The sequence below is a fragment of the Marmota marmota genome, unplaced genomic scaffold, assembly GCF_001458135.2.
Source record: "Marmota marmota marmota unplaced genomic scaffold, marMar, whole genome shotgun sequence".
Classification (NCBI taxonomy): domain Eukaryota; kingdom Metazoa; phylum Chordata; class Mammalia; order Rodentia; family Sciuridae; genus Marmota; species Marmota marmota.
This window is the reverse complement of record NW_026000205.1, coordinates 3570993-3596849: the sequence shown is the minus strand read 5'-3', so window position 1 is coordinate 3596849 and position 25857 is coordinate 3570993. Positions and strand designations below refer to the sequence as shown.

The 25857-nt window shown below is 52.8% G+C and overlaps 2 protein-coding genes across 4 annotated transcripts in view; both read left to right on the top strand.

Annotated features, from left to right (window-relative positions):
• The window catches only part of Arhgap35 (Rho GTPase activating protein 35), a 74064-nt gene extending 58452 nt beyond the window's left edge, over window positions 1-15612 (top strand). The window contains exons 3-7 of one of the 3 annotated variants that reach the window (XM_015496654.2): window positions 2578-2655; window positions 4217-4348; window positions 10589-10694; window positions 11465-11594; window positions 11940-12080. In XM_015496654.2, coding sequence (XP_015352140.1) covers window positions 2578-2655; window positions 4217-4348; window positions 10589-10694; window positions 11465-11594 — 446 coding nt within the window. In that variant the 3' untranslated portion in view covers window positions 11940-12080. Of the gene's footprint in view, window positions 1-2577; window positions 2656-4216; window positions 4349-10588; window positions 10695-11270; window positions 11431-11464; window positions 11595-11939 lie in introns of those variants that run through there. The other 2 variants (XM_015496653.2, XM_048790668.1) reach the window with 2 other exon arrangements.
• Window positions 15613-16398: 786 nt separating this feature from the next.
• Window positions 16399-25857, top strand: part of Npas1 (neuronal PAS domain protein 1) — a 33587-nt gene continuing 24128 nt past the window's right edge. Inside the window, 3 exon segments of the mRNA XM_048791233.1 lie at window positions 16399-16426; window positions 22286-22531; window positions 24963-25199. Of these exon segments, the coding sequence (XP_048647190.1) occupies window positions 16399-16426; window positions 22286-22531; window positions 24963-25199 (511 nt within the window).

Sequence of the window (25857 nt, the reverse complement as noted above, 5' to 3'; positions counted from 1 at the left end):
TGACATCGAGACACTGGGCCCTCAGGAGCCTAAAACTGACTTCAGGACCTGGTCCTCCCATCGGTGTCCTTTCAGCAAGCCAGCATGGTCTTCACAAGGGACCTAGAGTTTCTTCCTTGTTTTTCACAGTGATGTTGCTCTTCTTTAGATTTGTGACCTTAGTATGAACAGCAGACTTTACTTCCTTGGACAGGGAGAATGGACTCAGTAGAGAATGCTCAGAATCCACTCCAGGCTGAACAGTGTGTCCTCTGGGGGCAGGGTGGGGTTAGGGATGAATCTTTCACTTGATATTTTTATATTCAGTGTCATTTAAGTAATTGATTTTTACTATTGACTTTTTCCTTACAACGTGTACCAGATCAGTTACACAGAATTAAAACATTAAAAAATATATATGTATACGAAGGAAAAAAAACAGACTGCCTGGTATAAGAATAGGCAAAGCCATTCTAAGTGGAAAACACCATCAAAAAATGACTAATTTGGGCTGGGGTTTTGGCTCAGTGGCAGAGTGCTCGCCTAACGTGTGAGGCCCTGGGTTCGATCCTCAGCACCACATAAAAATAAAATAAATGTATTGTGTCCAACTACAACTCAAAAATAAAATTAAAAAAAAAAAAGACTAATTTTGGCCAGGCTCAGTGTGCATGCCTGTAATCCCAGCACCTCGGGAGGCAGAGGCAAGAAGATTACAAGTTCAAAGCCAGTCTCAGCAATTTAGTGAGGCGCTAAGCAACTCAGTGAGACCCTGTCTCTAAATAAAATTTAAAATAGGGCTGGGGATGTGGCTCAATAGTTGAGTGCCCCTGGGTTCAATCCCTAGTACCCAACCCCCTCAAAAAAGACTAATCTTAAAAACTTAAATTTTTTTTTAATTATGTACTTCTTAAAATTTAACAAAATTAGAGCCAGGCATAGTAGCACATACCTGTAATCCCAGCAACTCAGGAGTTCAAGTTCAAGTTCAATCTCATCAATTTAGCAAGACTCTGTCTCAAAATAAAAAGGGCCAGCTCTCGGGCTGGAATTGAGGGTCAGAGGTAGAGTACTCTCCTAGCACGTGCGAGGCCCTGGGTTGAATCCTTAGTACCACATATAAATAAAATTAAGATACTATGTTCAACTATAACTAAAAAACAAATATTAAAAAAAGAAAGTTGGGGTTGGGCTGGGGATGTGGCTCAAGCTGTAACACGCTCGCCTGGCATGCGCGGGGCACTGAGTTCGATCCTCAGCACCACATAAAAATAAAGATGTTGTGTCCACTAAAAACTGAAAAATAAATATTAAAAAATTCTCTCTCTTTCTCTCTCTTCTCTCTATTTAAAAAAAAAAAAAAGTGGGGGCAGCTCTGACTCAGTGTCAGGGCATCTCTGGGTTCAATCCCCAGAACCCAAATAACAATAATTTAAAAAAAAAAAAACAAAAAAACAGTTACTTGGTATTCAAAGAGTTTTTGCTGGTACAAAATAAGAAGCATTTCATTAGGAAAATTAACAAGAACATAAATAGCAAATTCACATAGTAAGGAATGCATCTTTCCAAGATTCTATAATCTTACATATCGAGAAACAATTGTGGGGGCCATGAGTGTAGCTTATACTTCAGCATTTTCAGAATCATGTTATATGGCATTCTTTTTGTTTTGTGTTTTGTTTTTGCATTGTTAGGGTTCAAACCCAGGGCCTTGAGCATGCTAGGCAGGTGCCCTACCACTGAGCCATACTCCCAGCCCCTAAGGATCCTGTTGTAAAAGTATAACATTTATTGATAAAAGTAAGTTCACAGACAGGGTGCAGTGTCACACACCTGTAATCCCAACTAAGGAGGCTGAGGCAGAAAGATTGAAAGTTTGAGGCCAGCCTTGAGCAATTGAGTGAGACCTTTAGTAACATAGCAAGATGCCATCTCAATATAAAAACTTAAAAGGGCTGGGGAGATAACTGAGCAGTGAGTAGCACACCCCTGGGTTCAATTCCCAGTACTGAAAAAATAAAAGTTCACAGTATACTTTGTAAGTGAAAACAGTGGATTAAAATATAATATTATATTCATTTTTAAAAATGAAAAATTCAAGACTATACATCAAAATAAAAATTGCCTTCAGCTACTTCTGTTATTTTAAATATACTTCTATTCTGTTTTTACCAAAAAAACAAATATTTTACTTAATGAATTGATTGAAGTATTGGGGATTGAACCCAGGGGCTGTTTACCACAGAGCTCTATCCCAGCTTTTTTTATTTCTTATTTTGAGACAGAGTCTCACTAAGTTGTTCAGGCTGTTCTTAACTTATGATCTTCCTGCTTTAGCCTCCAAGTGTCTGAAATTACAGGTGTGCATAAAACTGAAAAAGAAAATGTGGGGCACGTGGGTTGAAGCATGTAGAAAAATCAAATGAGGGCTGGGGATATAGCTCAGTTGGTAGAGTGCTTGCCTCACATATGCACAAGGCCCTGGGTTCAATCCCTAGCACCACAAAAAAAAAAAGAAGAATCAAATGAAAAAAAAACATGCTTCACCCTGTTCCTCCTGACATGCTCATAGACCCCTGCTTGTTCATGTCTCCTCAGGTCTGAGCACTGAAGGCATCTACCGGGTCAGTGGGAACAAGTCAGAGATGGAGAGTCTGCAGAGACAGTTCGATCAAGGTAAGTCACAGCTGGACTGCCAGTGGGGCCTGGGCCTCCAGGCACTCCTGCCACCCATCTACCCAAAGCCAGCCAAGAAGTGCTGGCTCAGGGACTGAGAAAAAAACCCCATGGGGACCAGACCTGTCAGCAAACCAAAGCACACCCCTGCCCAGCTGAGCCAGACTAGCCACCCTCATCACCATCCACAGACACTGTTCAGGTTGCTCATTTCTCCTGAAGAGAGAGCCTTGCCTCCCTTGGCTGGGCAGGGTGATCACAGCAGGTGGAGATGAGGCTGTGAGCCTCAACCACAGCTGCCTTCACAAAGGCCCTGTGTGAGGGAATGCAGAGATGTTTTAGGATGAGCTGAGCCTTAGGCCCAGACTCCCAAAATAGAACTCTCAAGAGTCATACTAGCTCTTGGCGAGACCTGGGACACACTGGTACAGTCATCCATTGCTTCTGAAAAATGCATCCTTAGCTCGGGAGGTGGATGCAGGAGGATTGCGAGTTCACAGCCAGCCCCAGCAATTTATTGAGGTAATAAGCAACTCAGTGAGACCCTGTCTCTAATAAAATATAAAATAGAGCTAGGGATGTGGCTCAGTGGTAAATGCCCCTTATTCAATCCCCGATACCCCCACCCAAAAAATTAAAAAAAGCATCCTTAGGCAATTTTGTCATTGGGCAAACATAACAGAGTACACTTACACAGCCTGACAGCTACTAGGTAGGTAGAGACACTGACTCATGGGATCACTGTTGGTAATGTTCAATCTACTGTTAACTGGAAAAGGTGGTGGTGCCAGGCGCGTTAGTGCACACCTGTAATCCCAGCGGCTCAGGAGGCTGGGGCAGGATGATCAGGAGTTCAAAGCCAGCCTCAGCAACTTAGCAAGGCCCTAAGCAGCTCAGTGAGACCCTGTCTCTAAATAAAATAGTAAAAAGGGCTGGGGGTGTGGCGCCTAACTGTACGGCATGAGTCTGAACAGCTGACAGCTCCCCAGAATGGTCACCACAACATCCATCAGCAGATGGTATCTGCAGAGAAGCAGGCAGTGAAGCATGTCAAGAGAAGGAAAATGAGAGAAGCGGCCAGTGGTACCACAGAAGGCAGGAGCCAGAGGAAGAAAAATGTGGACTCACCTCTCCCCCATAGAGGACAGAGAAGGAGACGGCCTTCTCGCAGCAAGCCAGCCTCTCAGCAGAGCCCCTTTTGATCCTGGGAGGGAGGGAAGTTAGGAAAGACAGCACCACTTCACAGCTAGACAAGGGGAGGAAAGTGGCACAGAAAACCAGGGTGCAGGGGTGCGATTCCCCTTCCCAGTGGGTGGAGGTGAGTTCAGCCCAGCAACCTGGGAAAGAGGTGTTGGCTCTCATATGCCCGTGGACCTCGGGCTCTTTTTCAGCAGGACCCATGGATGTCACCTGCTTCCCAGTCTCTGCTAACCCTAATCCCTGCCCAGACTCCTGGCGAGCCCTGGGCAGAATCCCCAGGACTTCAAGCTTCTCTAGCCTCTCCCAAGCCTTCAGTCTCCCTGTTGCTTCTGCCTAGCCTCACTGTCTGACTTCCTTTCAGACCACAACCTGGACTTGGCAGAGAAAGACTTCACGGTGAACACTGTGGCGGGTGCCATGAAGAGCTTCTTCTCAGAACTGCCAGACCCCCTGGTCCCCTACAATATGCAGATCGACTTGGTGGAGGCGCACAGTGAGTACGGCACCACGTGTGGCACTGGGGCTAGGGCACGCAGACCCTATGGGCAGAGTGCAGGGAGCAGCGCTGTAGGGACGGTCCTGCCTTCAGAATGGACACTCTGGTTTTTGGAGCTGAGTTTTGAAGGACAGAAGGAAAGGAAAGATACCACTAGAGGGACCTCAGATTGGTCCCTTCCTCTGTAAACCATAGGTGCTCATGTGAGTGTTGTACCAAGAGAGCTGCAGATTCCCCCAAAACTGTTAAGTGCATGGTTTTGTTACTTGAGTTGGACTGAATCCCTGCTCCTTTGCTTGTGGCCGACTTAACCCTACCTGTGCCTTAGTTTGGTCCTGCTGTTCCTGCCCCTACGGCCGGTGAAGTGAGATGTGGAGATGCCTGGAGGCAAGGATGTGAAAAGCCCTGTCTTGATTTCCTTTCCCCTTTGCTCCTCTTCTCCTGCCTCTCAGGTCACGAAGTTAACATGGTCTGGAGCCATACAGCCTCTTAGGAAGACCCTTTTAGAGGAAAAGGGTCACCTTCAGTGGCCCCGGCCAGAGCCTCACTTGGCACTGCAGCACACGAGCACCTGTGTTTTTGTTTGGTTGGTTGGCTTTGTGTTTCATGGTATGTGGGGATTGAACTCGGGGGTGCTCTACCACTGAGCTACACTCCCTAGCCCTTTATTTTTTGAGACGGAGTCTCATTGAGTTGTGAAGCCTGGACTTGAATTTTCTGTTTTCCTGCCTCAACTTCCCGAGTTTATGGGATTCCAGGCATGTGCCACTATGCCCAGAGCCCCTCTGGTTTTCATAGCAGTCTCTGGGTACCATCTTGCCTGCCCTGTCATCTGTTCCTGCCTTGGCCTGCCTTTCTGTGGAACTGTCTGTCCACAAGGTGGGGACTTCTCACCAGCCCACTTTGCCTGGGCTTTGTGCAGTGCCATGGAGGGGCCCTGACCTCAGAGCTTCCCACCACCTGGCACTTAACTCTCTTTTTTAGCCAAAGGCAACCTTCCTGCTTTGCCCCTTCAGCGGACCAAGACCCAGAAGCAGCATTGCTGGGCAGCTGCAGAAGGTGCAGTATCTTTTCCAGCTGCCAGTGACAGGGTGGGAAGAGGAAAGGCACGCTTCTCAGGGTCTGGACAGGAGTCTAATCTTGTCACTGCCCAACTCAAAAGAGGGACTTCTGAACAAGTTTACTCACAAGGCTGGTGACATGAGCAGAAAGAACTCTTAGAGGTTATAGATAACGTAGCTCTGAGTCCTGTGTCCTGGACACTTAGTGGCTTCTAAAGGAAGCAGGTACTGATCCAGGCACAGTGACAAACTCCTGTAATCTCAATGACTCCGGAAGCTGAGGTCAGAGAATTGAAAATTCAAGGCCAACTTCAGCAACTTAGCAAAAGCCTGTCTCAAAAATAAAAAAAGGGCTGGGGAGGTAGCTCCGTGGTAAAGGGCCTTTGGGTTAAATCCCCAGTACAAAAAAAAAAAAAAAAACAGGTGCTAAGAAAGTCCCTTCCCAGCCTGCAGAGGCTGCTACGCTTTGCGGCCATGCCACTTTTCCATGGCCTGCATTTCTTATAGTGTTTGTTTCCACAGCCTGGGTGCCACATTGGCCTTGTTCTGCCCACACTCCAGCCTCTGGAGTAGTCACAGCTCCTAACTGTCTTGCAGCCCACCAGGGAGCAGGCAGCACATAGTTCTTGTGGGGCTCTCAGAGGGTTGCCTGGTGAAGACAGGAGACAGGGTTTCTCAGGGAAGTTAGGCCTTCCCCCTTGACCCTGACAGCCATAGAAAGAGGCTCTCGCACACAGTCCTTCTCCAGCAGGTTCCGGGCTGGCCCAGGGGTGAAAGGTACAGGAAATCTCTCTCTGAGCTGAGCAAGGTGGCCATTCTAGTAACTTGGGAGGCTGAGGCTGAGGATTGCAAGTTTGAGGCCAACCTGGGCAACAGCCAGATCCTGTTGCAAAAAATATATAATTAAAATAATTTTTTTTAAGAACTCTCTAGAGCCAGCTCTCCTTCAACCTAAGCTTATCTCTGAGCGGAAGTTAGAGGAGGAGCACACAGCCTTCTGGAAGCCAGGATTCCTCTCTGCATTTGTCTTGACTTGGCGCCATCTAGAGGCGGATCAGATCCTGACACCCAACAGAATGCTATTGTTTCCTGGTGAACTGCTGGCATAGCACCTTCTTGTCTGGGGAGGGGCAGGAGAAGAGGGGGTTGATAGGGAATCACCGGCCCTTCCTAAGCACCTCCAGTGCTACTGCCGGGAGGAGGCTACTGCTGCTTCTGCAGCCGCCTGGAAAAGGGTGGAGGCTCGCAGCTTCCTCTCCCATTGTGTGTTTCCTGTGCCCCACACCAGTCAGCTGGTTCCTCCGTTGTCTTGAACCTGGAAGAAGGGGTAGGGGAGGAGTGGATCCCTCTCGCAGCCAAAGCAATTGAGAGAAAGTGGGGCTCTGTATGTTGGTGGTAGTTGTTACTGAGCCAGAGGTATCAGGCAGAGCAAAAGTTAGTGTCAAGGAACAGTAAGGAACAAAATTGCCCTGCCCCAAAGTAGCTATTTCCAGACTGGCTGGGTTTCCATGGCAACATCAACTTGACCAGCTCTTTCCACTTAATGCCTCAGAGCAGCTGTGCCTGTGTTCAGGTGTGGACCTGGTTTCAGATCCCATCACAACAGAGATCAGGGTCACTGTACAATTGGTCTGTTAATGCCAGAACTTTTGAACATTGCTGAAAATGTGCCCACAAAGTGCAGATTTTTTTTTTAATATTTATTTATTTTTTTAGCTTTAGGTGGACACAGTATCTTTATTCTATTTGTATGTGGTGCTGAGAATCGAACCCAGTGTCCCACGCATGCTAGGCAAGCGTGCTACCACTTGAGCCACATCCCCAGCCCCAAAGTGCAGATTTTTGTGATTATTCACCAGTTATCTTCTACCATGGTCAAGGTGATGTGGGAGATTTAGAAATGAACTTCAGCCAGAGCTCACACAAGATGCGGTGTGCTTGCGGTATGCCTGACCTGGCTGCCAGGCCTGAGTGCCCTTAGCATTTGAGGCAGATGGTATTATATCTCCCATTTCACTGAGGAGGACACTGATGCTATCAGAGGTGATGCTCCTTGGCTTAAGGCTCAGAGTCATACTGCTACTGACTGGCAGGCTCTTTAATCCATGCTCTCCCTGGAGACCCACTGAAGGTCCCTACAGACAGAATGAAGCGAGCTGAGCTCGATAGAGTATGCCGAATACTGTGCGGGGGGGGGGGGGGGGCACACGGCAGAGGTGTCTTCTGAACTGTGGTTTCAGGTAGGAACGGGATTCCAGGAGGCAGAGAAGGCAGCTTTATATTGCCATCTCTTGTCCTCCCATGTGAGACCTGCCCAAGAACATAGGTGTCCTCAGTCTTGTCCTTTTCTCCTCACAACACCCCTTCCTCGTTCAGGCTCCCTCCAGTCCATCCAGTCCCAGTAAACCTTGTCTTAGGGCATTTGTGTTGGCAGGGGTCCTAGAGCTGGCTCCATCTCAGGCCAGAGTGTCTGAGCTAAGGACCTGCAGCTCCAAGGTCCTCAGCCCTCAAAACCTGCTCATAAAATCAGTCTGTCTCAGTCTAGGAGGAAGGCCAGTAGCTTTCATCAGATTGTCAAAGGGAAGTGGCTCAGAGCACTGGCTTATTATCTTTACTCTTCCTATTTGACAGGTGAGGCAAGAGATAACAAACCACTCACTGTCAAGGTCACAAGCAGACAGGTCCTGCCACCTTTGGGGCTCTCGTTCCTGTACTGCCTTGTGACACTGCTGATTCTGGGACCTTACCTTTCTCTTGTCTCTCCAGATAGATGCTTAGGGGCATGGTGCTCCTCACTGCCGAGCACAGGCTGATTAATTTCACAGATACACATATGCACCAGGCTGGGTATGGACAGGGACAGATGGCAGTGGACAGACATTATGCAGTCCCTGCCTCAGTGGGGAGGGGCAGGAGACACTGAACAGCATGTCATAAGATCATGCCCATAGGACAGCCTGGCCCTGGGGTCTACCACCTGACAGAAGGGGAGTTGCACACCTCCTGTGTTATATGTATCACTAGGCCTGTGACCTTGATCCAGGCCTTTTCCTTTTCTCCTGATGCAAGTGCACAAGGTGGTCTGAGACTATCAGCTCCAGGTACTGAGTCAGCAGGAACAGATCTAAGCTTACAGCTCAGTTGGTGACCAGGGTACCAAACATGGCAAGCAGCCAAGCAGGGACATTGAGATTGGATCCATGCCACCAATTTAGAGACCTTGCCAGTTTTGTATCATTTTGAGAGCTGGTTTCTCTTTATGGTGAGAGATGTCTCTAAGGTCCCTGGTGGCCTCTCCTGTCCTTTGTTCTTCCTCATGAGTTCTTGGAGTCTCAGCTACTTTCAGTTGCCTACTCTATGCCCCAGACTTGTCTTGGCTCAGCTGACCCCACAGTGAGCTTTCTTGCTGTCTACAGGAGGCCTGCTCATGTGGGGCCCCCATCACTTTCCTTTTTGATGGAATTAATGACAGCAGAGGCACGACAGGGAACCCAGAACAGATGGCTGACCTGGGAGAGGAGCTTGGTACAATGCTCAGCTGCCCTGGCACCAGTGTTGTAGCTTTTATAACCACTTGGGCAGTTTTCTGGGCCACCACGGGTGTAGCCCAGCTTCACCTTCAACTGAGGCATTGGTGAGGGCTGCAGGGAGAGCTGCTGGGAATTCTGCAGTAGGTTCCCGCACTGTCCCAAGCGAGAGGCCACTGGTGTCTTTTCTATGTGAAGAGGCTGCTCGTCTGAGCCTGGAGTGATCCCACTCCCTGAGAGCCTCTGCCAGGGTCTTGCCATGCAGCTGGTGGGAGGGGAAAGGACACGCAGGCTAGTGACTATCAGGGGCCTTCTCAGGTTCCTGGCTGAAGTGCTGCTCAGGGGACTGGGCTTCCATCACCACCATCACAGGTCGCCCGGAGTTATCAGAGCAGGCTCCATAATTGCCCGCCCCAAGGAAGAAAGAAGGGAAACACCCATCCTTGCTGCTCCCTGGGGAGGAAGGACAAGGGGCATCCCCAGGGTGGCCTGGCCAGCCCCACTTCCTGACTCAGCTCTTCTGTGAAGGTGCCGTAAGTGCTTGATTAAAACAAACACAGCTGTGTTTGTGTCGTGCAGGCACCTACAGAGAGACCTGTGCGCACTGGCATCTGGAGGGGGCGTGATTATTTTATCAAATGAAACCTGGAGTTGTGCACGTGCTTCCTCTGTCCCTGCAGTCTCCGTCCCCCTGCAGTTGTTTGTTTGTTTGTTTGTTTTTTTACAGGCTTTATTGAAACATAACAGTAAAGAATTTTAAATCTCAGTCTGTAGAGTCTGCCGTTGAGGTGGGAACCTTCAGATAAATGTTAGAGTCAGAGAAATGAAGCCTCATCAGCCAAGGTGGAGCAGGCCCCTTCAGGGAGGAGAGCCAGGACACCAGGGAGCCCCGTGGTCACAGCTCAGACTCTGCAACCAGTTGGTCAGGCTTTGATTCCCTGTCCTGTAAGCTCTCTGGGCCCCTGGTTCCTCATCTTGAAATGGGGCAGAACAGTGCCCTCCTCAGGGTTGTGGGGCCAACTGCACCAGGCCTGAAGTGAACTCTGCGCTTCTTCTAGGGCTGCTTGTTTTTCCTGTCCAGGGCTCCACAATGGGCAGAGTGTGGTGGCAGTGGGGGAGGAGGTAGAGTCGCTCTGAGCTGCATGAAGCTCCCCACTGCTGCCATCCGCTCCTCCAGCAGGGCAGTGGATAGAGGCATTCTGTGTCTCCAGGGGAGGAAAGAGACCTGGTCTTGTGATGGATTCCCTTCGTAGACAGCCTGTTGGCGTGGGTGGGTCGCAGCGCTCGTCTGGTCAGGAAGCGAGTAGCCTTTCTGCATCGGGGTGCCTGTCTCCAAGGGCAACCAGAGGAGCAAAAGAATGGTGTTCTTTATGGTGGAGTCTCTGGATGGTTGCTTCTTGGGTGGTGGGGGCCAGGAAGCCCCAGGCACATAATACTGCCCTTCAGCAGGGGGCTGGGACACAGGTGGGCCTGGCCCTGGGGCTCAGGCAGGCCTTGTGACAGCCCCAGGTGCCCTCAGAGAAGGCCCCATGCACAGTGTGCCCTGATGTGCCGCCAGCCCACAACTTCCATCACTTCCCTAGCTCTGCCTTAAGCCACTGAACACCCACCAGCCTTGGCCATGAAAGTCTTTGATTTTCTTTCCTCAGAGATCAACGACCGGGAGCAGAAATTACACGCCCTTAAGGAGGTATTAAAGAAATTCCCAAAGGAAAACCATGAAGTCTTCAAATACGTCATCTCTCACCTAAACAAGTAGGTTGCAGGACTTTCTGGCTGTTTTTTTTTCTCCCTCTGAAAAATTGACAGCCAGCTAGGCCCCGTGGCACACACCTGTCACACCAGTGGAAGGCTGAGGTAGGAGGATAGATAGCAAGTTCTAGGCCAGCCCTATCTCAAAAAATAAACAGCCAGGTGCATGACTGTAATCCTAGCAGCTCCGGAGATTGGGCAGGAGGATTGTGAGTTCAGAGTCAGCCCAGCAACTTAGCAAGACCCTAAGCAGCTCAGTGAGACCCTATATCTAGATAAAGTATGAAAAAGGGCTGGGGATGTGGCTCAGTGGTTAAGTGCCCCTGGGTTTCTATTCCTGGTACCAAAAAAAAAAAAAAAAAAAAAGTGGGGAGACGGACAGCCAGGTTAGTTAACAGTAGAACGAGGACTACATCCTCATCCTGGCTGAAAGGTTGGGCCCCAGCCTGCCATGCTGCTGTTCAGCCTCCCCCACAGGAATAGCTGACTCTGTCCAGGAGAAGCCCACATGGCCCCAGCTGGTGGGAGGGGAAGGTCCTTGATAGTCACTGGCCTGAGTGTCCTTTCCCCTCCCACCAGGTGCATGGCATGTGGGCTTCTCCTGGACAGAGTCGGGCCCCACACCAGACTATGCCCTTGGCTTTGACTGGACTTGAGGGCATCCACCTCCTCTTAACTAGCAGAAGGGAAGGTTCTCTGGTACACACTGGTACCCCGAGAGATCTGCCCCTAGAAACCTCCCAGAGTCCATCTCCAGCTTCCGTATTTCCCAGCTGGTGTGTGACAGGACGCTGTTCAGAAGGGCTGCGCCACAAGAAGAGCAGACCCCAGTGGAGGGAGTGTGGCCGCTGCAGTCAGGAAGGCTGTCTAACTGTCCCCAGATGCGTTCACACACAAGAATAGGTTTGTTGGTATGTTATGGAGCTCTGGCTTGGGACCACAGAGATCTCTCTGCACAGCCAGAGCACCATCACCCACTTGGTTGTCTGGTGAGTAGGTCCCTGAGGGTTCCATCCATCCCCCAGGGTTTGGAAGGTGCCTGTGGGCCAGGGCTTTCACTCTTCCTCGCCTGTGGCAGCCTTCCACACTCGCCACAGGAGCCCCTGGAGCAAGGGGAACAGGCACGGAAGGCCACGCATGGGCTTTGCTGCTCACCAAGGCAGTCCCAGGTTCTCAGTGGTTGGGCCCAGGTGACAGTGGGTCACTCTGACTGTGGAGCTCTGACTGTGGGTTTGGTGTCGCCTGCAGAGTCAGCCACAACAACAAGGTGAACCTCATGACCAGTGAGAACCTCTCCATCTGCTTCTGGCCCACCTTGATGAGGCCCGACTTCAGCACCATGGATGCGCTCACGGCCACGCGCACCTACCAGACAATCATCGAGCTCTTCATCCAGCAGTGCCCCTTCTTCTTCTACAACCGCCCCATCAGCGAGCCCCCAGGTGCTGTGCCCAGCTCCCCCTCAGCCGTGGCTGCCACCGTCCCCTTCCTCACCTCCACGCCTGTCACCAGTCAGCCATCACCCCCCCAGTCACCACCACCCACCCCACAGTCCCCCATGCAGCCACTGCTCCCCTCCCAGCTTCAAGCCGAACACACGTTGTGAGCCATCAGGGCCTGGGGCAACGGGGAACTGGTCTTCTCTTAAACAGCGTGGCACTCAGCCTTGAACACAACCACAGCTACTGGGGCAGGAGCCAAAGCCAAGTGCCCCTCTTCCCTGTCAATTCTCAAGACCTCAGCGCGGGGACCAGCTCGTGTCCTCCACAAGCTAGGCTGTCAGGCACCCAAGCCCAGCAGCAGCAGTGGGGCCCTGCCCTTCGACTCGGACCACTTTGAATACTGACCTAGTCAGGCAGCAGCCCCAAGTGCTCTTCCGCTGCTCCCTGGACCACCTCGCCCAGCTGTGCACACCAGCCTCAGGGTGTCTCCCTGCTTGTGCAGACCCCAGTACTGGGCCAGAACCCTGGCCTCTGCCAGGGGAGGACGTTCTGAATGCAGGCCTGCCCCGGGCAGGGCTGGCACCCCTTTAGTCTCTTCCCACCTTCTGTGTCTGCACACACATACCTGCCCTGGGGGTCCTCGGGAACATGTAGGTCACAATTCTGCCAACCCAAGGTACATATGGGGGCGTCTGCCTGGAGGATGAGAACCGGGGGAGGATAGCTTTGTGCCTGGACCGAAGAGAGTGTGACTTCTCCATCCCCAGATCCCCGCTTCACAGGCTTCTGGACACACCTGTAGGAACACTGGAAGAGGGTGAAGGCCCCACCCACGAGTCAACTGCAGGAGAAGACGACCTCAAGATTCCACTGTCTTCCACCTCTGCGGGCAGGTGGACAGATGGAGGTGGCCCCGAAGGCTTACAGCAAAATAAGGATGTCTGGAGCAGTGGCCTGTGAGCCTTCTGGGTCCCACTTAGGTCCCTTCAGCAGATCCCCTATCCCCAAGATGGTTGCAGCCCCTGGTGGGAAAGCTGCAGGTGGGACCAGCCTGGCCCAGCTGCCAACACACTACACTGCTAAGGAAACACTACTTGTGCACATGGGGTGGGGTGGGCACCTGGGGCCTGGGTTGGTGCATTTGGTGTTAAAGTGGAATGACACCAGCAGGCGTGTCTGGGATGTGGGCAGGCAGGGTTGTCTGCTGGGGCCCTCACAGGAGCACACAGCTCAAGACACAGGCATTTTGCCTTCCTGTCACCACTACCCTGGCCCTGCCAGGTCTTTCCACCCGCCCCAAGAGCCATTTCCACCCCCTACCTCTACTGGAAGGGCCACTACCCTATCCCCCAAGTTTTCATTTTCATGGTGGCATCACGGCCTCCGCAGTCAAGAAGCCTGACCCCTAGGTGCCCTGGGTGTAGGGGAGGGGCAGAGAGGCCTCTCACGTGTCATTGCACTTTAGAAACAGCTTTTGCATGGTAGGTTCCCAGGGCCTCCCCATCACAGGGCACCGGACCCGCACCGCACTGCAGGAGAGACCTCCAGGTGAGCAATGCTGCCACCTGCTGGTAGAAGCGGGCACTGTGCCCACTAGGTCCTTTGGGTAAACCAGCTGTCGAGTTCTTGATGGCAAAATAAGGTGCTTAGAAACACTAAATTACCCCCAAGAGTTTTGTGACTTCACTTTTTTTTTTTTTTTCTTTTAACAGTGCTGGGGGTTAACCCAGGGCCTTGTGTCAGGCCGCTGAGCTACACCCCAGCCCATTATATTACCTAAGAACATAAAACCAAACCCAAGGTACAGACACGTGTGTGGATGCTGGGTGCTGGTTTCCTCCCCTCTAGTGGGTCTGTTACACCTGGAGCCGTAGGTCTAGGTGGCTGGAGGGGTAGTGCTGCTGGATTCGGTTGAGGCTGGTGGTCTGTCCTCTAGCCCTCCAGTCCCCGCAGCCCTGAGCCCTAGGCAGATGGGGAAGAGGCTTCATTTACCCCTCTACTTTATCTACATCTTGCTCTCCCAGTTGGCTTTTCAAGGAGTTGGGGCTGCAGGGAAACCATGTTGGTGGAGCCCCTTGTTTGTACCAAGGGTAAAGGCAACCAATTCCCACACTGGCCACCCGTTTCCACGAGTTCTGCTGCTATGCTCTGTGGGGACAGGAGGGTGGCTGTGGGAGGCGCTGCCTTGCACCCTAACCCTTGCAGAAGTACCAGAAGCCAGGCTGGGGCCTCCTGCCCACTGCCCCCAGGGCACCAGAGTTGGGCAGTGGGCACTGACGCCCGCGTTCCAGGAGAGCCTGAACGTGCAGGGAGCTACAGGTTCCCCTTGCTCTGACTCCTCAGCCTTCAAGTCCTGCTTCCCAGGACCCAGGGGATCAAGGACACTCCGTCGGGCATGGCAGTGGTGGCAGTCCTGCCCTGGGCAGTCAGGACAGCATTCAGATCTGAAAGGGAGAGCACCTAGGGCTTCACTAGGACACGCTGGCCTTGCACAGAACCCTGCCACCCCTTCCCTGTCCAGGATCTTAAGCTCTAGAACATTCTCACCTGGTCCCTGGGTGGGCCACACATCATTCAGATCCGGGTGGCAGCCAGTGGTCTTGCCCAAAGCAGGAGAGCAGGCCAGCTGCTGCCCCTGGCTGTTCTTGGTGGGCATAGCCTGATAGCACCACTCGGCAGTACCCCAGGGTTGCCCTGCACAGAGACCCAGGCAGGTGGAGGCCTGGGAACATTGGAATTCCTAACTTGCGTCGCTGTTGGGCGTCTGCACACGCTCTGTGTCGCCTGCCCTTCCCATCCCTCGACATTTTAAGGAGGAGTGTGAAGGGAGCCTGCCCCTCCCCCCTTGGTTTTCCCTGCTTATGAGGCTTCTGGCAGAATTTGCCTTTGCCACTGCATTTGAGGGTGACGTCACTTGTAGGAGCAGCTTGCTGGCCGGAAGGTGTTGGGACAGAGCCCACCCTCCCCAGACTAGGCTTCAGCTCCTTGTCTGTGGGACTGGGTTCTGTGGAAGCCAGTGTCCCCTTGATAGATGGTCCTAGGCCACCAGGCACCCTGGCCTCAACCCCCAAAATATGACAGTGGGCTAGCTGCAGCATATTGTCACCAAATGTGATTTCTGCCTGTACTGCTTCCTGTCCTGTGAGCAGAATGCTTACTGTGCAGGTGGGGGGCCAGGTCTGCTCCCCCAAAGAGTAGACCTGCTTGTGGCTGTGGGCTGTGCAGGTCACGGGGTGGCAGGGGAAGCAGGAGCAGCGCTCCTCGCCAGGCGGGCTTGACCGGGCATCTGCACCTAGGGAGAAGGTGACCTTGTCACTCGAGGACCCTGGGGATGGGTGCGGGGCGGTCCCAACACCTGGCTGCCCGTTTCCCTGTGCCCCTCCTGACAGCAGCGATGCCACTTGCTATCCATGTAGTTGAGACAGGGCATAAGTTATTGTTTGCATTTAAAAAAATCATGTTCCCTGTGTACATTTTTTTTTTAAAAAAAGGAAATGTCTTGGAAATGTATGGGAATAAAACTGTTTGAAAAATTTGGAATAGTGCTGCTGCCGGCTTATTTTTCTGGTACTTGTATTTTCACATGTTAAATGACCTTTATATATGTTGAATTAACAAATATTTTGAGTTTCCTGAGAAAAACATTAATGGTATTGAAATGTGTTAGTAGTCTGGCCGTGTGCCCAAAATTCTGTTTTGCAGCAAAGTGGAAACTGTATGTAAAGAAAGTATAACAATTATTTCTCGTATTTTAGGGGCTTTAACCAGGACCGCTCTAGTTGGTGTTAGGAGTGTTGCTTAATTTCCAGGCTTTTCTTTTAACAGTCGTGGGGTGTGAGGCTCCAGCCTGATTAGTGCATGGCCAGCCCTCAACAAGGCTGAGGCATCTCTGACCGAGGTGTTTTTGTTTGGTTTTGTTTTTTAAAATCATGTATTTGCTACAAAGTATTGTACTTGTCTCAATGGGAATGGTGTAAAAAACTGAAAGGCCTTATGTGATATGTATCATAGTTAATAAATCAATCTTGTAAAAAACCAAACCTGAGAGCATGAAGGGCGCCCCTAGCCCAGGGGTGGGCTGCAGCCTGGGGTCCTGCGAGTGCGGCCATCTCTCCCACCTGGCCTTTGTCGCCTGCGCAGCTTCCCACTGTCACTGTCCATCACGCCCCAGTCTGGGGTGCTGGGAGGCAGACATCAGGAGGGTCCCAGCCCCTCCTCTTGCCAGAGCAGGCTGCCTATCCTTGCAGTCCGACATTGTCACCGCCATGATCGGGGACAATGCCTTCAGTGGTGGTAGTCGGCTGCCTCCCAAAGAAACCTCTGCACCAAACACAAACCACCTCTGCCCGAGGGCTTGAGGAGCCCCTGGGAGAGCACCTCCCTGGCCCACTCAGCCCGGCTCCCTCCCTACCCTCGCCCACCACCCAAGCAGGCCTTGGCCTCGGCCCTGCCAGTCTCTGCTCCATCCCAGTGCAGACCCCCGTCCAGGCTCACCTAGACAACTCCTCTCACTGCCCTCCCTGTCCTTGACCTTGCCCTTTTGCCCTAACCTGGGGCAGGAAAAGGAACTTCATACAGGTGCCTTCCCCACGGCCAGCCCAGCCCAAGCCCAAGCCCATTGCAGACACGAGTTGATCATGACCCTGCGGGTTGACCCAGTGCACCCCCCTCTGCAGGCAGCCACTGCCAGCAGCAGCAGCGGGCACAGGAGATGGTGCCGCCTGCTCTGGGCTTCTCAGCTGGGCAGTCGGACAAATAAATAGAACTGCTTATTTACTGGACCCTGCACTTTGCTATCCACACGGGACCGCGCCCCACTCAGCCTGCTCTTCCCCTCTTCCATCCAACTCCTCAGAGTCACCCCGAGTGCAGGTGGCTGCAGTGCCCTCCGTCCAACCTCAGCTCTCCCCAGGTTCCCGCCTGCCTCCAAAGCCAGCCTTCCTCTAGAAATTCTCCCCTGGCCCCTTACCTACGCAGATCTGCCCAGCATCTCTCACCTGCCACGGGCCTCTATGGAAGCCAAGAATGCTTCAGCACTCTTTCTTTAAAATAATAATAATAATAGTGATATTTTTGAGTTATAGGTGGGCACGATATTTTTATTTTATTGTTTTATTTTTATATGGTGCTAAGGATCGAACCCAGTGCCTGAAGCATGCCAGGTGAGCACTCTACCACTGAGCCCCAGCCCCAGCCCAAAAACCCCTCTCACAGGGCCCTGCGTGCAGCTGGTCTCAGTCCGCGTGCTCTTGATGCTCCTCTTGTGTACTTTCGTCCTTGTGTCTCTCAGCCACTGTCCACCCAGGTGGAGAGCCTCTGGGGCAGCTTCTGTGGTTCCCCCAGATGCCCGCCCAGGATGGCCACCAGCTGCTTCTGTTCAGCTTGGGAATGCAGCGGGCCCACCCTGACCTTGACCGGGGAGCCAGTCTCTCAGCCAGTCTCTGCTCAAGCACCTCACTCGTGTCCACCTGCCTGCGATGCTTCCCTCAAGGATCTTAGTGTGACACACACCCAAGCCAAACCCCTTACATATTCTCCAAATCTGTGTGTCCCCGGGACATTTCACAAGCCAGTGACCCCAAGGTGTTCCGCTCCCTTTGCTGTCAACCTGGTACAGTTCCCAGGTTCAATTCCCTCCCGGTTCCCTGCCACCCATGTCACCAAGACATCCTTCCTGCCTCCTCCCAGCCTCCAGTCTCAGCCTTTCCAGGTGGCAGCCAAAGGAGCTTTTCAAAACTTGAATCAGGCCATGCCACTCCCTCTCAGCACCCTCCAGGGCTCCCCAGTGCCCTTGGAGGAAGCCCAGATTCTTCAGCAGACCACGAGGCCTCCTGCCAACCTCTTGGGAGCCTTCCTCCTTTGGTACCCTCCGGTCCAGCCAGGGTCCACACACCTCAAGCCATGCTGTTCCCTTCCCCCTTCACCCCACCTTATATGGAATCATTTATATATATTATTTGTTTATTTGTTTACTTATTTTTGTATGTGTGTGATGTGATTGAACCCAGGACCTGTGCATGCAAGGCAGGCACTCTTTCAACTTGAGCTATATCGCCAGCCCCTATATAAATTATTTATGACACACACACATTTCCCTCTTTAGCTTCATGGACAGCAAAGGTTCTCCTTGACTCTCAAACCAACATGGATTCCTTTGCATTTTTTTTTTTTTTTTTTTAGTATTTATTTATTTATTTATTTTAGTTATCGGCGGGCACACCATCTTTGTTTGTATGTGGTTCTGAGGATCGAACCTGGGCCGCACGCATGCCAGGCGAGCGCGCTACCACTTGAGCCACATCCCCAGCCCCGATTCCTTTGCTTTCATAGAAAAAGTTCTCTAAGAGCCAGGCACAGTGGTGCATGGCTGTAATCCCAGCTGCTCGGGAGGCTAAGGCAGGAGGATCATGAGTTCAAAGCCAGCCTCAGCAACCTAGCAAGGCCCTAAGCAACTCAGTGAGACCCTGTCTCTAAATAAAACATAAAAAAGGGCTGGGATGTGGCTCAGTGGCAGAGTGCTTGCTTAGCACGTGTGAGGCACTGGGTTCAGTCCTTAGCAAGCATAAAAATAAATAAAGTCATGCTGTCCATCAACAACTACAAAAAGAAATTTAAAAAAAAAAAGATTGGGGATATAGCTCAGTGGTTAAGTTGCTCCTTCAGATTGTAGCCCCCCCTCTTTTTTTAACTATTTGTGTGTGTGTGTATGTGGGGGGGGGGCGGGGGTTGAAACCAGGGCCTTGTGCATACGAGACATGCACTCTACCAACTGAGCTAGATCCCCAGTGCCCCCCACCCCAATTTAACATAGATTTCCTGAGCATCTGCTCTCTGTCAGGCCCCAGAAGACACAGCCATGAACACAACAAAGATCCCTGCCTGGACCTGAGACCCTAATGAGAGACACCCATTAGCAAGCAGAATGGGCTGTGGAGACAGGAGCCTTGGGGAGCAGGGGCCAGGGAGGCACCCACCCCTGGTACAGCACCTACAGGAAACAGCAGTCAGCATCAAAATGCTTCAGCATTTTTATTCGGTATGATGTTCTGAAAAATCGAACTATCTATAAACCTAAAACTACTCTTAAGAAAAAACTTTTTAAATTAAAGCAGAGCTGGGCACAGTAGTACACATCTGTCATCCCCAGAAATTCTGAGGCTGAGACAGGACGACACCAAGTTCAAGGCCAGCATGGGCAAATTATCAAGACCCTGACCGAAGATAAAAAACAATAAAAGGGCTGGGGGGCGGTGCTGGGGTCCTGGCTCAGCGGTAGAGCGCTCCCCTAGCACATGTGAGGCTCTGGGTTCGATCCTCAGCACCACATAAAAATAAAGAAAGTTATTGTGTCCAACTACCACTTAAAAATATTAAAAAACAAATAAGTAAAATAAAAGGGCTGGTATGTGACTCAGTGGTTAAGTGCCTCTGGGTTCAATCCCAGCACCAAGAAAGAAAAAAAAAAAAAGGTGACAATTAACAGTGTGAAGGGAACCTACAGGAATCTGGGGCAAAAGGAGAAATATGGAAGTTTGATCCTGGGATCCAGGAGCTCAGTTAGGAGGTGACGATGGATCAGACCAGAGCAAGATAGAAAGAGGAGAGGAGAGGTGGGGTTCTGGATCTCCTGGGGTCCAGAAGACAGACTGTTAAAAACCTGGACTGTGAGAGACGCCTCCCAGGGGCTCCAGGGACACACCAGCTCCTGCATTCCTCCCTGTGGCCACCAGGGGTCAGCAGAGCGCAGCCTTGCCCAGCAGCCCCGTGGGGCGGCCAGTGCTAGAGGCTGGTGGAGGCTTTTCTCATGAAGACTGTACGATTAGGAGCCTTGGAGACTGGGGAGGAGACAGGTTGGAACTGAAGTGTCCTAGGAGCTGGCCAAGACCAGAGAATGACCTCCGATTCCTGTCATTTCATGCATTCATCCAGCCAGCCACCCATTTACTGTCATCTAGTCACGGGAGGTCAGAGGCCAGGCCACACGGGGCCTTGCAGGGCAAGATAATAAGCTTAAAGCTTGTCCGTGGATGTGGCTTGAGCAAGGGAGAGACTTAACCAGGCTTAGAGGAGCTGAGAGGAGGTGCAGTAAAGAAGGGACTGGAGAGACAGGCCTGCCCCAGGCCAGCCTGCTAGTGAGGACCACACACACTAGCGATGAAATAATATTACAAAACCACAGTTAGGGCACTTACAAGGGCCTGTCTTCACCCTTTCATCTGTCAGCTCACAGTTCTGTGACATGGGTCTAACATTATCCCCATTTAGTGGATGGAGAAACTGCACAGAGGGGGGCAAGTGACTCGTTCAACACAAACTAGGGGACCCAGGTTTGCTCCCACTCCTCTGACCCCAAAACCCGATGGCCTGTCCAGCTCCCCTGGAGGCCCCAAGAACAGGAATCAGCTCTAGGAAGCTGGATTCAATGTCCCGGCCCAGCCTGCGCCTGCCCACCCCAGTCCCCCTAGCTGGCCATCAGGCCCCCTCGCCCCTCCCCTTCACCACACTTGGGTCTGGTTGCCGGCCCTGCCCTGACTTCCCTCCCCCACCCTTACTAGGGATTGAACCCAGGACACTCCACCACCGCGCCATCCCCAGCCTTACTAAGTTTCTAAGGCGAGATCCTCCTGCCTCAGCCTCCCAGGTCACTGAGATTACACACGTAATGGCTTAATTTCCATGTCTGGAGACAACCATGGCTGCAGGACAGAAAAGGAACTGCATGTCATATTGGGTGGCTGGCAGGGAGTGAGAGCAAAATCCCGGCTGAGGGGGTGACAGGAAGAGCACATGCGGGAGGTGGTGGGACCGCCACCAGGAGACAAGTTGCTCGGGTTCTGTGGCTATTTTAAAGGCAGAGCTGCTGGAGCCAGGTATGGATTGCAAATTTTTGGGGGGAGCGAGGATTGAACCCAGGGCACTTAGCCACTGAGCCCCAGCTCCAGCCCAGCCCTTTTTATTTTTTGAGACAGGGTCACACTGAATTGCTGAGGCTGCCCTTGGACTTGCAATCTTCAGCCTCTGGGGCCTCTGGGGCCTCTGGGGCCGCAGGCCTGCACCCGCACCTGTGTTCTGTTTTTGCGTGTGTGGTGGGTTCTCGCACATTTGTGAATCATGCAACTGAAACCATGGTCGATTTTACAATATTTCCACCCAAAAGCAGCTCTGTCCCCACGGAGGCCACTCCCCTCCCCTCTGCCTTGCTTTCCTAGAGCTGCCTTGACAAAAAAATCAGGACTTGGCGGCCCCCCAGCCCCACAGCTGGGGAGGACAAGTGAAGGGCCAGCTCCTCCCAGGGCTGCAGGGGCCTGCTCCCTGCCTCCCGGCTGGCTTCAGCACTGTGCTGGAGATCTTCGTCCTTCCCCTCGGTCCAGGGACCCACCCTAAGCACCCTGATGACCTTATGTCAACTTGATCACCTCTGGGAACCCTGACCCAAATAGTCACATTCCGAGGTTCTGGGGCTGAAGATGGCATCATGGGGTTGGGGGGAGTTTAATTCAGCCCCTAGGACCCCCATTCCTGTTATTCCAACTAAACTACACGAACAACGGCCGGGCACAGTGGCCACACTGTAATCCCAGTGGCTTAGGAGGCTGAGGCAGGAGGATCACAAATTCAAAGGCAGCCTCAGCAACTTAGTGAGGCCCTAAGCAACTCAGCGAGACCCTGTTCTCTAAATAAAATACAGAAAAGGGCTGGGGCTGGGGCTCAGTGGTTAGCACCCCTGGGTTCAATTCCTGGTACCAAAAAAAAAAAAAATACCATGTCTGTCTGCCTGGTTTAAACGATAACAATCACGAAGATTAAGTGGCACCTGGGCACCCTCCATCTGCACCCCAGGCCCCAGCGTCCCCTGCCTCTGGCCTGGCACTCCACCCCGTCCTGGTCCTCAGGGGAGTCATCTCTAGCTCTGGTTCTTCTTTTACCCCCAGATCCCGTCCCTGAGCCGCGCACTGCTAATGCGCCCAGCTCAGCTGGCCCAGTGCTGACCCCACGCGCACAAGGCCAGGCCCAATCCCCGGCAGCACCGCAAAGAAAAGCAGAGAGAAGCCAAGAGAGCCGAGGGCAGCTGAGAGGAGTGGAGGCCGGGCTGCCGGGGACTGGCTGTCCCCACAGGCCCTCCGCCCAGTCCAGCCCCCACTCTGCCTCCAGCCCCCACCCCTGCCTGCATCCCAGGCACTGAAGGGTTATCTGGAGCCCTTCTGGAGGACTTCCTGGGTCCCAGTGTGGGGGCCTGGCTGACACCCCCTGGCCAGAAGTTGTCCTCAGAGCTGCCGAAGGACAAGGACACAGAGACCATGAACATCCACCCATTTCACAGGTGGGAGACTGAGGCCCACGAAGGGAGCCTGGAGATGGCGTCAGTGATTCTGGGACGGGGCCTCGTCTTTGTGTTGGGTGTGTGATGGCGCAGGCGTCCCTGGGTGTATGTCACACTGTGGAGCAGACTTAATATGCCGGTCAGCCTTAAATGGCTTAGTCGTTGCTTCTCAAACTTTACCACTGAGCTACTGCCCCAGCCCTTGCTTTCAGGACTTTTTTATTTTTCATATTATTTTATTTATTTATTTTTAATATCTTTTAGTTGTTGATGAGGTGCTGAGGATCGAACCCAGGGCCTCACTCATGGTAGGCAAGCACTCTGCCACAGAGCCACAACCCCAGCCCTATATTATTTTATTTTAATTATTTTTTTTTGTACTAGTGATTGAAACCCCAGGGTGCTTGACCACTGAGCCACATCCCTGCCCTTTCGGTTTTTTATTTTTAGACAGGGTCTTGCTAAGTTGCTTGGAGCCTCCCTAAGTTGCTGAGGCTGGCTTTGAACTTGTGATCCTCCTGCCTCAGCCTCCAGAGTGTCTGGAATTACAAGTGTGCATCACTGTGCCGGGCATTATTTTACATTTGATTTTTTTGGGGGGGGCATACTGGGGAATGAACGAAGGGGCACTTAACCACTGAGCCACATCCCTGCCCTACTTTGTATTTTATTTAGAGACAGGGTCTCACGGACTTGCTGAGCACCTTGCTTTTGCTGAGGCTGGCTTTGAACTCGAGATCCTCCTGCCTCAGCCTCCTGAGCGGCTGAGTTTACAGGTGTAACACAGTCAGCTGTTTTACATTTTTGCAAATCATTTTAGTGTCAAGCTTAAAGAAGATGGTTGGACTCCGAAGGCTGCTTCTGTGGCTGGTCTGTTGCAATATTCCATGCAACGCAGCCTTTGGGCAGCCACCAGATGCTTGAGGGACACTGAAGCAGAAAAAGCAGAAAATGTCTTCGTATGTATCTCTGGCAGATCTCTGAGAGGGGGTTCTGTCCCCAGGTCACAGTGAGAACTGTTGGATGAAAATGATAACCCCACAGATGCAAGAGGGGAAAACCAGAATTCAATCATCCTCCTTTTACGAAGGACAAAAGGGAGGCCCAGACTGGTGGAGCCCTCAGCAGGAAGTGCAGCAGCAACCCCAGCAGCAGGACCCTAACCTCCACTAGAGCTGCATGTGTCGGGAGCCATAAACCGCTGTACGGGGCACCTCTTGAGGCAGCCTTGTGCCTGCCCAGGCCTCACAGCCAAAGTAATGTCAAGAGACAGGAGCCAGCCAGGCCTGGCGGTGCACACCCGAAATCCCACAGGCTCGGGAGGCTGAGGCAGGAGGATTATGAGTTCAAAGCCAGCCTCAGCAAAATCGAGGCATAAGCAACTCAGTGAGACCCTGTCTCTAAATGAAATACAAAATAGGGCCAGGGGTGGGGCTCAATGGTTGGGTGCCCCTGAGTTTAATCCCCCCATAGGGAAAAAGAGAGAGACGGGAGCCAGTGACCTGGGCCTGAGTCCCTCCCAGACACGTGTGAATATTGTTGGTTGACAGATCATCATAACCAGGCTATTGAGCCTGTCTGTGCCTCAGTTTCTCTAGCTGTAAAATGGACCTATTAGGCCAGTGCAGACCTTGCTCTAGAATAAAGGACCGCCAAAAATCGGCACCCCCTAATCGTTAACTATGACTGTGTTCGAGTGCTCTTCTGAGCCAGTGCGAAAACGCGTTCCTCTGCGCACACTCTCTGGGAACACCTGCCTGCCTCCCTCTCCTAGAGACCCCTGTTTTCCATCCCCAGGTTGGGATCTCACTCCAGAGGCCTTAAGTACCTGCAGACCTGCCTTCCAAGCAGGCAGCCAAGCACGCTGGGACCTGGGTCTGGAGGAGAGGAAGTCTGGGATGAGTGTAGGATCCCCTATCAGAGTTGGCAAGACCTGGCTTGGACACCTGGGTCCCTGTCGTCTGTTCCAGCGGCTACCACCCCTCAGTTCCCATTTACCACCTAACTGGCTCGGATGTCTCTGCAGTGGGACATGGAAGTAAGACCCCAGGTTCCTGGTCTCTGGAGTTCCTCAGGCACCCAAGTGCCAGTACCAGAGACCTATGGAAAGGGGTAGGTCTGGACGCCAAATCCTGGCCTTGTAAGGGGTGTGGGCTCCGGTACGAGGTCCCAGGCTTATCGGGGAAGGGTATGCTGGCACCCCAAAATTCTCAACTGGAAAGGGAGGGTCTCAAACGCCTGGATCTGTGTCCCTGGAGGGGACGTCTGAGTCTCCTATGGGGGGCTTGGGCGCAGGGTACTGTCCTTGTCCGAGGGGCTGTTGGAAGGCAGGATTATCTCGCAGGAGCTGGGGCACTTGACACCTTCAGAGCGTGGTGAATATGCGGGGACTCCGGGTTCCTCTCCAGGGCTGGAGACGCTCCGACTCCGAGGTTCTTACCCCTGATGTTGCTGTGAGGTGAGGCCGGGCTGCGGGACACCGAGGTGAGGACTCCCTACCAACCAAAGGCGCGAGTGCTGGCGGTGGGCTGGGCCGAGGGGTGGAGACGCGGTGGGCGGGGTCCCGACAGACCCCGCCCCCGCCCGGCGGCGCTGTCCGCGGTCTCCAAGTCTGCGAGGCCGCGGTGGGCGCCGAGAGCCAGGCGCCACAGCCCGCGGAGCCCCGTCGCCCCAGGGTCTATGGAGTGGCCCCTCTGCGCCGCCTGGCCGGCCTCACGCCGCGCCTGGAGTCTGCCCCGCGGCCAGGTAACCGGGTTGGTGTCCTCTGAGTTGGGGACGCCTGGAGGCTTGACCTGAAGGGAAGAGGAACTCCTGGGTCCTGGAGGAATATGGGGGTCGCAACTCTAGTGGGGGGCTAGAGGATCAAGACGACTGTATCCCCAGGCTGGGGACAGGGGTACACTGCTGTTTGCGTCCTGGGGAAATAGGAGATCAGGGAACCTAGACGCCAGGGTTGGGGGCATCTGGACACCTGGCTGCGGAGGCTTTGGGGCCGCCTGGATCCTGCAGGAAAGGGGCGTCCTGGAGCCCAGTTCTGGAAGAAAAACCTTCTGGTTCTAGAGGATCCGGATACCAAGACACCTGGGCCCTGAGTATAGGTCCATCTGGGGGTGTCCCGGGGCCGAGGCTATGGTCACCGCATCGGGGGTTGGCTCTCGCACGCTGGGGTCTTCAGGGAGAAAGTTGAAATTGCGGAAATTTGGCGGCTCAGACACATGGCGCCACCCCCGAGGGACTGAGGGATCCCTGGGCAGCACATAGGGTGGGGCCCTTGGCCTCTGCCCCCTACCTCATTAGCCTAGCCTAGGAAACAGGCGCACCGCGGATCCGAGGAGGCCGACGTTGGGGATGGGTTTGGGGGCGGACCCCCGGGACCTAGGGCCAGGGGGCTGGAGCCCTGCGT